This window comes from Stegodyphus dumicola, chromosome 8 (genome assembly GCF_044657685.1).
Source record: "Stegodyphus dumicola isolate Sdum_Otavi_A_Nest chromosome 8, ASM4465768v1".
In the NCBI taxonomy this organism is placed as follows: Eukaryota; Metazoa; Arthropoda; class Arachnida; order Araneae; family Eresidae; genus Stegodyphus; species Stegodyphus dumicola.
The window spans coordinates 91,438,169-91,451,813 of NC_140775.1; the positions used below are offsets into that span (position 1 = coordinate 91,438,169).

Genomic DNA, 13,645 nt, shown 5'->3' on the forward strand with positions numbered 1-13,645 from the left:
TTTGCCAGATATAGCTGATTCTGGATTTCAGGAGAATTCTGGTATCAGTTGTAATAATAGATCTCAAACAGATAAAACTCATCAATGATTCAAAATTATAGGAGTCAGCTTCAAGACAGGAAGCCGGGATTCTCTTTTTTTTGAAAATAAAAGCTTTCAAATATATATATATATATATATTGCTTCCTTCTCATTTATAATTAAATCCATTCGACTTGCCGCTAACTTAAGAGCAGGGAAAGCCTCTCTTTGAGCAGGAAAAACCCTAGCAATCACATCAACATCGTCAGACACATATTGACTCCGGAGCATGTGGGAAAACAATATGCTGTGTATTAGAATATACACCAAACTTTAATAAAAATCGTCAGACAATATTAATAATCAAGTATTTCATTATTAGCAAGTTAATGCCTTGCTAATAAAGAGATTAAATAAATAATAATAAACTATAATTTACTGAATGAGATATTTGACAATTTAACAGTCATTTTATTGTTTTAATTGGTAATTAGTTTATTATTATGCACTTTTCTTTATTTTCTAATTTGAAAAAAAAAAGTAGTTTGAACCTACATTACATTTGTGTTTGATGAGTGGATTTTCTTCACTTTTTTCTAGGCTCGTATTAATTATTCTTATTATTTAAAAACCACAGAATTATCCAGTAAAATCACATATTTTTATGAATTTGTTATTTTTCAAATATAAAACATCGGGCGTCCACGAAGCACGGCAGAAATTTAAAAGTAGCCTTTAAGGCAAAACCGGTTCGTCACCACTGCCTCAGAGTATGGACTCAGTGGATCTTATACCTTTGATTTTTTTCTTTTTACTTTTCAAGAGGAATTTCTACTCAAAACATTTTAAATGCTAATGAGTATATTTGAACTTTTTAAATTATTAATTATAAAAATGAAATTGTATCAAATAATTTAAATAAAATAATACTTAATTAAACAAAATACAAGCTTATATTTTAATTTTTAATTGAAATCAAGACTTACCTTAGAAATATATCATCTAAAATTATTTGATTTTTAAGAAAAGTTATAAGGATTTGCTTTAAGATTTCAGAAACATCCAATATTAAACCTTCATTATCCTACAAGCATATTGTTCGGGTTAATAATTTATTTCGGAAACAATCTACAACAGACATACATAAAATTCAACACAATTATCATAATTAAAAATATTAATAAAATTAAAATGAAATTTAAATCTTTGCTGGAAACTAAACCACTATTTTTCATGACAACATAACAGCACTGAAGCATCTCAAAAAATCACCTCTTAGAGAGAGGTTTGAAGATGCAAGGATCTAATTTAAGAAACAATCAAATACACTCTTTTGAAAAACAATCGAAGCACCAAGAAGGACTTTTGCGATCGTGACGAAATTTGGTATGCAAAAGCATCTTGATCGAACATGCAAATGATCAAAGTTTCAAGGCAAATGAACAGGAAATACGATCATAGCGCGCATTTCTAGTGCGCAATTCGCAAAGTGTAAAACCAATAACGGAGGTGGAAAATTTATCTTTTTTTGTTGCTGCCATTGTAATTCCGTAAGGAAACAACTAAAAATGCCATTATGACGATATCGAAGACCTTACAGACAACTAAAGACTTCGAACGTGGTCGCATTGTAGGGTTGCGTGAAGCTTTGTGGTCATACAGATCAATAGGCCACCACCTGCAGCTGCAGCGTACAGACACTGCTGTGCAATGATGTTGGCAGCAGTGGTTGCTACAAGGAAATTGCCGACGAAATGAAGGCGCTGGAAGGCCAAGGAGCACAAATGCGAGACAAGATAGGATGATTGTTCGCCAGGCCCGAACCGCCCCCAACGGTATCATTGGCGACTATTCAACGCATTACACCCACGTATATACTTCCCTCGGTACCGTCCACCATCTCACGGCGCTTGTCTGAGGCGATGTTACGCTCACAGACGTTTGCCTTTGACCCTACAACATCAGCGGAGTCGTCTGGAGTGGTGTCGCAACCAATCATCATGGCTGCCATCAGACTGGCATCGTATAGTGTTCAGCGATGAATCCCGCTTTACTCGTGAAGCAGATGACCACCGTGTTCGCGTTTGTAGAGGACGGGGCCAGCGGTCCCAATCAGCCTTTGTTTTAAAAAGGCATACAGCCATAACCCTGGTGTGATGGTGTGGGGTGCTATTTCTTATGACAGCAGGTCATTTTTAGTCATCTCCCGTACATATTTAACAGCTAACTGCTGAACGATATGTTGATACCATCCCGAGGCCGGTTGCATAGCCTTTCATGGCACGTCATCCTGGGGCCATTTTCCAATGATTTTCCAATGTCAGGCCACATACCTCTCACATATCTCCGGACTGTATCGGTGCGGTTGATACTCTTCCTTGGCCAGCAAAGTCAGCAGACCTTTCACCAATCGAGCATGTCTGGGGCATGGCAGGCCGCCAGATTCGGGCACCACAAAATATCGCATATCTGGAGCGACAACTGATGAATGCCTGGCAGAATGTGTCGCAGGAGGACATTAGGAACCTCTACCATTCCTTGCCTCGACGAATTAAAGCATGCATTGCCGCCAGGGGCGGTTCGACCATCTACTAAGTTGAACACTTAATAGGTGATTGTGAGTCGTGAACAGGTACTGTGACCTTGATTTTTTAATCATTTTATTATCTGTGTATGAGCTATGCACATATTCAGTTTGATCAAAAGCAACCACTTACTTCATGGTACTTCGACTTTTTTTTTTTTTTCCAAAAAAGTGTAACTTAGGCTTTTAGATTATAACATTTTTGGTCACATGACACCTTTTTAGTAAAAAATACATAACATTTAAATTTCACACAGTAACTGTTCAGGAAACGTCCAAATTAGCAAGCTGTTCATCATACTAAATATCTTTGAGGGCGGATAATATCTCTGATGGACAAAATTGGTCCACAAATTATCAAAATAACACGAAAGAAATTACTTTTGTCTGAGGATCGCAAATATATGCCCTTTGTTTGACACAAAATTTCAAATTTTAACATTTCAACGAATTAAACTTTTAAGGTCTTGCTTCTATATTAATATTTTTTTAGATGTAAAATGTTATGTTTTTTAAATTAGCATTCAAAAAATTAAGAGCGTTAAGATGATATATATAAGAAATTAATATACTTGATGTCATTTCTCAGTTCCACTTTAGGGGCCCACCAGCGGCCGAGCGGTAAAGACGCTGAACACTGGTAGTTCGGTCCGAGGTTCGAATCTCGCGAACGGGCTGGCTGGGCGTTTTCATGGTTTTCCCTATGTTTAACGGGTATACGAGCCAGTTTCCCTTAGAAAGTCCTCCACGAAGGCATTCCTCCTCTTAGGCAGATAGCCCTCGAGGCTTTGCCATAATCACACACACATAGTTCCACTTTAGGGAATCTTTTTTTCAATGACAGTAGCAGTACTTTTAAAGCGTATGTATTTTATGAAAGCACTTCAAACTGATACATATGAATTATATTTTGAAACATTACACTTTCAAGTATCAATACGACATACATGATGTTCTTTTAAACTGAAACTACTGAATCATGTGTAGTCCTATCTATCAGCTGGAATGCCTCCAAATAATAACGATGAGATAGGGAAAAAGAATCCCGTGAAAAAAAAAAATCCGAAAGTTGCAGGATAGGGGAAAATATGGCACTCTTCTAGTCTACACAACTGAAAACTTGCATGAAACGCAGGTAAAATTTGAAAATGCAACTGCTCGGCTACATAAACGACATCAGCTTCAGTAATTCAGTCTATAATGATATGGGGAAAACAGCGGAAGCTTCAACATGCGTCTCATTTATGTCAGTGCATGATACATATGAGGCTGTTTTATCTTCATCAATCGAACGCAATCGCCACTTTTCGTGAGTTTAGAAATCGCAACAACCTGCCTGAAGACCCTCTGTTAATTAAAGAATTGGAAGGCCTGATTCTAAAGCTCAAAACATCAGGATCCTTAGCAGTTCGGTTTGGTAGAGAGCAGAAACCCTGTGTCAGAATAGACCTCTGTGATATCGCGACTGCAATCATTGACTGCACTAGTGGGACTCTTGTTGGTAGCATCAGCGGCCGAGGAATAGCGTGAAAATTGGATTTGAAGCAGTCAATAGTATAGAAAATCTTATGGAAAGTGATTCACTTTTACCCATACAAGATAAGGCGCGCGCAGAAATTAAAACACAACGATTATGATTATAACAACAACGCTGGCATATCATCTGACGTTTCTTGCTAGGATGGAGGTCGACGATGCTTAGCCGTTGCTTAGCCGTGGAAAGATGAGTGGCCAATTCTGTGGAAAGATGAGGCCTAAACTTTTTCATAAACAGGACTGTTAAAACTCACAATTCTTTTAATTTGTTAATCTGAACAATTCCATGCAGTTCATTAAATTCCATTGTATTTACCGAGAGTCACTATTTAGTGTGGCTTCACAGCAGATTTCATCAGTGGATCATTTTTCTAATGAGAATATAACTTTAATAGGATGATGCATTTTAACCTTTACTGCAAAAAATTATCTTGATATGATGACTAGTTTTGTCAGTCTCCAACTTCAATAGCGGCGTTTCTGTAACCGGTCATCTTTATGCAGGACGGAGCACCACCGCACATTGGTCAATCGGTTTAGCGCCTGCTGCGCCATCACTTTTATAATAAAGGGTCATACGTCGTTTTTTCCACTTGCATAACCGCCTCACTTCCCAGATCTAATGCTATGAGACTTTTTTTATACGGTTATTTGACGTTCAGGGTCTGTCTTGCTGGATCTCGACTTCGACAACAATAAAGGACAACAGATCAAGGGGTTTTCTGAACATTCCTGTGATATGTTACGTTCGGCCGTTGAGAATGTTGTGTATAGGATGCAATGTGTGAACCACGAGAAGTAGTCACATTGTAAGTGTTACAGGTCTATGTTCTTTCTGAGAAAGTGCTTTTATTGAATAAAATCCTACACTGAAATATTATTTTTTAACTCTTAGGGCAGTCATTTGCTGCATTAAAGCGGTGTTAAACAAAATTTCTTCTTTGTAACTGCTTTGTCTAGTTCTCAGCTGTGTAAATTAGAACAGCGCTATATTTTCCATATCGGTAGCTTTCGGAACTCACGGAATCTTTTTTCACATTCATCATTCATCCTCTTATAAATTTGGTGATATTTTCGCTGATAGCTCTATCTACACATGGCTCTGATTACTGTCAGTTTATTCAAAAGAATATAGTAAAGTTACATTAAATTTAAATACTTTACTATATATATATATATATATATATATATATATATATATATGTGTGTGTGTGTGTGTGTGTGTGTGTGTGTGTGTGTGTGTGTGTGTGTGTGTAACATTTATAAAGCGCAAATTTGGGAGCACCGAAATAAGAACACTGTGAGGTAGATGCGCAGAAATGCTGATTGCAAAGATAGTTGATGCTTAGAGCGTCCATCCGTTTTAATGATGAATAAACAGTCGAGCTGAATCAAAATCCACATTTATTTAAGTTCACGTTTTGTGGCCGCAATTCACTTGGCACTCTAAGCGTGCCCATTTCCAGAATATTCACAATTTTGATACTATACCGGTAGAAGATTGCCTAAGCGTCATAGCAAGATGAATGCGTAAGCCAGAAGAGAGAGAGAGTGTGTCGCAGTAGTACTGCAGAGGAAGAAGGGAGGGAGGCAAACAGTTTCTATTCCGAATTTTGGTTTATAATTACTTTGATTGGGCAAGAGAAATCTGCATTAAGGGTTATGTAAAATCGCATGATTAATTTGATGACGCAGTTTAGATTTATGGCTCTATTTCTAACACAGGGAGATGAAGTTTCCAATTTAAATAAAAACAAAAGAGGTTATAGTGTGTAGGAATTTATATTTATTTTAACTAATAATTTAAATTTTAGTTCAGACTTTCTTATAAGCCTTCATTCCTCTAATTGTCAGTGCCAGAATAGTTAAATTTGGTAGCGCGCGTGAAGAATGCAAATTCTACTTTGAGGGGGAAAGTTTAAATATCGAGGTTTTAGAAGGGGAGTGAGAGAGTTGGGTTCGAGCAGTCGTCTTTGCCATAGGTACAATTGCTGATTGCTGGTTCAAGTAGCTTAAATGCATTGATCTGCTGTCACTAGTGTTTGAAGGTGGTCGAAGTTCGGTATCTCGCTGAGCCCTGTAGGTTAGTTTAGCATTTGTTAAAAATTTCGAATTTTGATTTTCAATTACTTGCTGTTCAATTACCGCCCAAGTAGAGGCGAATTTTGTTAGCGTCGAGTTGACGCAGTGTAAATTTTAAAGAGTTAATAAAGGGTTTGAAGCCTTCTTCTGTGTAGTTTCCTGCTACTCCTGTATCCAGATAGAAGTTAACCCGCCTGGACACTACAAGTGAATTAAAATTAGAAGTTTGATTTCATATTTTTTATCTTACACACACACACACACACACACACACACATATATATATATATATATATATATTGTATACCAAAATGATTAATTATTAATAACTGTCATTCATTTTTATTATAAATCACACAAGCATATTATTCTGAATCACTTTGATGTACGTTTTTTGCTAATAAACTACTAATGATTATTATACATTATCTTTAGATACAGTAAGCGCTGCTTAATGTGATCGCGCTTGTCCAAGACTAGTTTGATAACTTTAAGCGATGAGAAAAACATCAATAGAATCTGACCAATTTAATCTCCATATAACTAATATACCATAAAGCATCCCTTATTTCAACATTTACAGGAAATTTACCAATTTTATTTATTTATTTTTTTCTTCTTCTTTCTTTTCCTTCTTCACATGATGTTCTTCGATTTGCTTCAAAAAGCAATTAGCAGATATCGTTTTCTGTTACTGATGCTTCAACTTGAATTTTTTCAGATATTCCGCAGCGAAAAAGCAAGGTGATCTAGAATTCAGCTTCATTATTCGCTAAGTCTGATAAATGTAGTCAATCGTCCTAAAACTTGGAAAACGGGTTTATTTGCACACGGTAGTCTTAAATCAAGACTAAATTGATTGGGATTTAATTTCTTATCTCTGCCATTTGGCGATTTCTATAGTCTATTTTGACCTTATTTGGCGCTTTTATCTTTTAATTTGCGATTTTACCTCAGCTTTAAAAAGTCTATTCTGCAATATTTTTACATCATTAACCGAACTGTTGATCATAATAAGCGATGTGCTTTCCCTGTTTTTGTATTTCATTGGTTTCAGGACTTCAATAATTTGATAACAGTAATGTTTGAGTGATAACATTAACCACGATCACATAAAGCGTGGCCTATTGCATTCTTACTTCTCTGTAATGGAAAAGCATATTACCAATATAAAAATAAATTTGTTAAATTGTTTTGTTGCGTGTTCCCCAAATGTTGTATTTAAATATAGGAAATTTCAGGATTTAGATTTATTAAGATATATCCGAAAGCCTTTATCTTGATATATTTTCCAGTGGTTCTGAAAAACTTCTTGATTACAACTAAATGAATCTAGCTGTGAGATGCACATAATGCTATTATTTTAATATTTGGCAAAATTTGAATCTTTACCCAAAAGAAAAGTCATGTTACTTACTTCCAAATCTTGTCTATAATTAGCAATTATACTAAGATACCACTCCATAGCTTCTTCCTAAAATATATATAAAATTTTTTACAAATGTTAACATTTAAAAATTTTTTTATATTGCTATTCAAAGTCAAAATATTCCAAACTCTGCAGAAAAGGATATTTAATATGAATTCCAAGAACATCATTGCCAGTTTTTTCTTCTTTTGAGATAATGCGAACTCCCACTTCCAAAACATTAGACGATTTTATAAATATTTGACAAGACACACAATCTCTTATTGAATAAAAGGATAAAAATTATTTAAAAAAAAAATCTACCTTAGGCTGAGATATATTTTGAATTAAACTCTATCAATTTTGGGCAAAATTGATACATCTTATTTACATCTGAATGATACACATAAAATAAAAATTTAATAATATGTAAAATATAAATTTTAATGATGTTAAATAATATGCAAAAATAAATTTATTCAAATAGAAAGTTTTGATCTATGTTTGATAATTAATATTTATATGGATTTAAAACATTTACTTAAGCCAGTGATTCTCAACCTGTGGGGCGCGCCCCCCTAGAGGGCGCGAGCACACTAATGGGGGGGGCGTGAGCATATCCAAGAGAAAATGTTATTAAAAAAATTGATTAAGTGACTGAAAGGAAAGAACACACACACACACATACAAAACAAAATATATTCGACATATTTAATAATTAACTTATTAAATTAAAACAACTTACTAAATTAAAAACAAATTTAATAATTATTAGTGACTTCCTTGGGCCTGTCTTGCAGAGCAAAGTTTTTCAAAGGAGGGTTTAATATTAGAAATAGACACTCTCAGTTCTTTTTCTATATTTAGCTGAGATCTATATTTTGTGTTCAAAGAAGCTACCGCAGAAAATCCAGTTTCACAAAGGTAAGATGTTGAAAATTGTAGTAGAATGCGAAATGCCTTTGTTTTTAGTGCAGAAAACTCATCATCCACTCCTGCCCAAAATTCAAAGAGTGATTTATTACTAAATTGTCTTTTGATTTCGCCGCTTGCCGTGAAGTCTATGAAGGTTTCTTCCTCTTCAGTTGAGAGTCCTTCGGGAGTATTTTGAAACGGATCCCTCACCCACTTGTAACTTGGTTTCAGTTAGTTTGCCGTCAGCAAGAAAGTACTTTTTAAAATTCTTTGCTAGCATTGCTAAATGATTTTCAATGGTTACAAAAACAACTTTTACATGTTGTTCTTCAGCCTTGTAAGTTTTAATGCAATCATTCAAATTTGCAAACATTGTTAAGTTTTCTTGCTTTAAATTTCTGCTCCACAATTCCAATTTCCTATAAAAAGCATTAACTTTATCACTCGTATCCAATATATGTGTATTTGCTCCTTGCAGTTGAAGATTCAAGTTATTTAATTTCTCGAATATGTCGACCCTGTAGCTCAATTTCATCACAAATAAACTATCGCCAAAAATTCTCAGCTTCCGGTCTGTTTTCCTCTTCTAGGAAAACGGCGATTTCTTCTCTTAATTCATAAACACGTTGCAAAAATTTCCCTCGTGATAACCATCTTGCCTCGCAATAAAATAGTAATGCTGAATGTACTGCACCCATGTCTTTACAAAGTGCGGAAAAGATTCTTGATTTCAGAGGTCTCATTTTTATATAATTTACTACGGTTACAACAGTAGTTAACACAATATTCAAACCAGGACTCATTTCTTTGGAAGCTAAAGCTTCTCTGTGGATCACGCAATGTGTCCAGACGCACTGTGGCGATTTTTGTTTCACAAGTGCTTGAATACTTTGGAATCTTCCGGACATAGAACGAGCACCATCGATGCATATTCCGACGCAATTTTTCCATTCTATGTTTGCCTCGTTCATAAAATCATTTAGGATAGCAAATAATGCGAGTGCTGTTGCTTTGAGCAGAAAAGTAATTCTTCTACTACTGACAAATCATCACAAAATCTAACATAGGTAATGAAATGAGCATCTTTATTACTATCTGTTGCCTCATCGAGTTGTATTGAAGACAATTTGTCACGTAACTTCGACAAAAGCTGACACTCTACATCTTCAGCTATATCAGCAATTCGACAGGCAACAGTATCATTTGAAAGAGGTATAGACTGCAATTGTTTTGCAAAATTATCGCCAAACATAATTTCTACAATTTCAATCGCGGCTGGCAAAATAAGCTCTTCACCAATGGTGTGAGGCTTTTTACATCTGGCTATTTTATATGAAATTTTGTAACAGGCAATTAAAGCTTTTTCGTTCACAGACAAAGTTTTTTTAAACAATGATTTTTGCTTTTCATATGATTTTAATTTTAATTTGAAGAATTCTCTGGGTTTGTTTACGTACTCACTATGAAGCGTTTCCAAATGTCGTTTAAGTTTATTAGGTTTCATGCTGTCTGCCGCCAACATTTTGAGGAAATGATACACAGGGGCCTTTCTTCTTCATTTACTTCAGTACTAGTGAACCCAAAATTTAAGTATTCTTGAGAATATTTTCTTGATTTTATTTTCGGAACCACGCTCGTCTGTGTACTTGTTGATGTTTGTCTATCGTCTAATGCTCGCTTACGCCCGCTTAAAACTTTATCCATGATTCTGCATAAGTCTGCTGCCGTGAATATTTAATACGGTGAATTGCAATTACACGAAAATATATATAACATACACATTCAGAATAGATTCAATAGCGATAGAAGGATCGACTCGAATGAGATTGTCTGGAATTGAAATTGGCGTCATAGAACTTTCTCCTTCTCCCTATGAGAAAACATTTGTTCACATCTGCGCACGCTCGTAACTTAACTTTTAAGCTGACCAGACAAATTCCAGACAAATCGAAACTTCTCGCGAAACCGTAAAAAAGCCCGACATGGCGGGACGCAAGAACAATAAAAATGCATAGGATTCTTGTGTTTTCAATGCTGAGGATCGGTGTTGCAAAATGTCAATAAATTTCCGTATTCTTGGTAATTTGTAAAGTTTAAGATTAAGGTTGTAGTGTAGGTTTAGCGCCAAAATACTCAAAATACATTATTATTGTATACATTTTATTGTATGCGGTGGGGAGGGGGGGGTGCGCGATGAAAATTATGATTGAAAATTGGGCCGTGAATACTAAAAGGTTGAGAAACACTGATTTAAGCTCTAGATTAATAAACCTTTTTTAAACTACTTTGTATTTGTAAATACACAAAATAGTCCAAATTATACAGTTTTTGTAATTATAATTAATGGAATTTATCGCTGAATCAAGCATTAGACTGATTTCAAACTTCAGATAAAAGGTGAAAGTATCTTGGCTCTTAACAAATTAATCTATTACTAAATATTTCTAACTTACATGTGTACTTTCATACCTCACATATACTTACGTTTTGCAGGATTCTTCAAAATTTTCCAATGAATTTATTTATTAATTAGTTTGAGAATTTGAAATAATAAATGAGGTTCTTTCACTAAAAGAAAATGCTTTAGAACATGAAAATTTATTTCCATTGTTTATTAATCATTGTGAGTTGTCATACTGAAGTTATTAAAAATTGGTAAAGAGACATGTAGCAGATTTTGAACTATGACAGATTTATGTATGAACAAAATGCAAATTAACATGACACGCTTTTATCCATTCTTTCAATACATATAAGTATGTGCTTTAGTAGCGCAAACAATTTGCCAATATATTCCAAAACTACTTTAGAAAAAGGTGGGCTTTTAACGAAAATTTACGATTAAGTTTCTCATGACCGACAGTTTTGCAAAATTTTCTAAGCAATTTTCCGAATGTTCCTGAATAAATTATTCATAAAATTCTACTGAAAATGAAATGCAAATACAGAAAAATTTTACTAAATTTTTTATGGTTTATTTTAACTTAAAATAAAAACAAACTAGTTATATTAAGCCATTAAGTAACAAAACATTCTTTACAGCTGTTGCTATTTATATTTCTGGCCTAATAATAAAAACCAAATGTTTATGACAGTAACTTGTTTTATTGTTTTGCCAAATATTCTCCATGAAGTGCATGTATTTGAACCAATTTTCGAAACACTTTTCCCACTCCAGTCGAAGTAACTCCAAAACATGCGTCTTGAATGCATCAACCGCTCCTTCGGCTGTCACAAATCGCTGACCACGTAATTTATTTTTGAGGTGCGGGAATAAAAAAAAAGTCAATGGGTGCAAAATCAGGGCAGTACGGCGGATGACCCATCAATTCGATGTTTTGGCCCGTTGAAAATTCCTTTGTTTGAGCTGATGTGTGAGAGCTCGACAGTTCTGCGCTGCTCTAATGCCACTGTCGCCGTGTGACCGGTGATGCTGAAGAAACAGGTTCTTCTGTGAACAACTTTTATTAGATTTGGCTCGTCTTGGAAGGTCCATACAGTCGACTGCTGTTTTGTTTCGGGCTCATATGCATACATCTATGATTCATCACCTGTGTAGATGTTATGCACAGCCTTTGATGCCACTTTTTGAGTGTTTGTCAAATTATGAGGGATCCAACGAGAAGAAATCTTTTTTTTTTTTTTTTTTTTTTTTAATGGTCAAATGTTTCAGTTAATATCTTATTGACGCTTATCATACTAATTCCTCTTCTTACGGTATGTCACATGACAATCTTGCTTTATCAGTTCACGCACAGCATCGATATTTTCCGGCACAACGGATTTTGGATAACCTTCACGGAATTCGTCCTGGACTGAACGTCGACCACGACTGAATTCGTTATACCAGTTTTTCACAGTTCTGTAGGATGGTGCTTTATCGCTGTACAAAGAATTAAGTTCATCGAGGCACTCTTGTCTTGATAATGCACGTCGAAAGTTATGAAAAACATTTCCACGAAAATGTTCACGACACAATTCTATTTTTTGCCCGAGATGAATTTTCAGTTTACTATAAATCAAACATATCACGCTAAAATGGCAAAACGTTCTGAAGAAGTTATGGTTAAAAATATCAAACTTTCGATTGGAATCATCTGCGGTCGCCTAGCAACACTTACTGTTGTCAAGGACAGAAATATAAATAGCAACTTTCGTATAACATTTAATTAAGATTATGAGATGGATTAAGATGAATTAAGTACAACATTTGTAGAGACATTAGGTTATTTCAAAGCAAGAGAGATGAAAAATGAGCAATGCCCTCGCCACGACTTGAACCACGGACGTCTCGAATACGCGTCTAGCGTGCTGCCCACTACACCACGAAGGCATGTTAAGAAGACGGGAGAAATACCTTATATACTCCCCCTTTTAAAAGGCGACTGGGAATTAGGGGACCCAACAGCCAAATCCTGGTGGTGGAGAATCATCATCCACCATCTTTTTTAGTTCCGGCGCCACTGTAGAGACATTAGGTTATTTCGAAGCAGGAGATGAAAAATGAGCAACGCCTTCGCCGGGACTCGAACCACGGACCTCTCGAATACTCGTCGAGCGGGTTGACCGCTACACCACGAAGGCATGCTAAGAAGGCGCTAGAAATCCGTTATATATTTACAGACGAATCAAAACGCCAGTTTAAAATTTAGTTAGAAAGCAAAGTCGTTTGTAGATTTCAAAAGTAATTTCGAAATAATTCCATTCCAAATTTTAAAATCAATTCCAAAAGCAATAACTCAAAATCAAAAATTTTGGATCAGGTGAAGATTAAAACGTAAGTAAGTATTTACACCAAATATTTTATCTACTGCGCTAAAAAAATCAGGTCATTAATTGAAAGATTTTTTTATTTTATTAAAACGTTCATACTTCATTATTCCTTGCAAAAGTTGCAATGAAGTATATCTTTATCATATTAAAAACAAAATACAGTAAGTGTTTTTTATAGGATTCTCACTGAAATAAAAAAAAATTTAATTTCCCTGATCAAATATAAAAAAGTAGTTATGAAATTAAAGATTGACTGAGTAATTTTTTATATTTGCTACAAAATAAAAAGCAGCTAAGAGATACATTATAAAATTTTCATTTCTTTT

At 34.9% G+C, this 13,645-nt stretch overlaps 1 protein-coding gene across 1 annotated transcript in view; it reads right to left on the reverse strand.

Annotated features, from left to right (window-relative positions):
• LOC118191630 (uncharacterized) overlaps positions 1–13,645 on the reverse strand; it is a 139,051-nt gene that overhangs the window by 77,412 nt on the left and 47,994 nt on the right. The window contains exons 12-15 of the mRNA XM_085823004.1: positions 12,263–12,558; positions 9,586–9,869; positions 7,641–7,697; positions 1,008–1,105 (exon numbers count right to left, since the gene is read on the reverse strand). Of these exons, the coding sequence (XP_085679130.1) occupies positions 1,008–1,105; positions 7,641–7,697; positions 9,586–9,869; positions 12,263–12,558 (735 nt within the window). The remainder of the gene's footprint in view (positions 1–1,007; positions 1,106–7,640; positions 7,698–9,585; positions 9,870–12,262; positions 12,559–13,645) is intronic.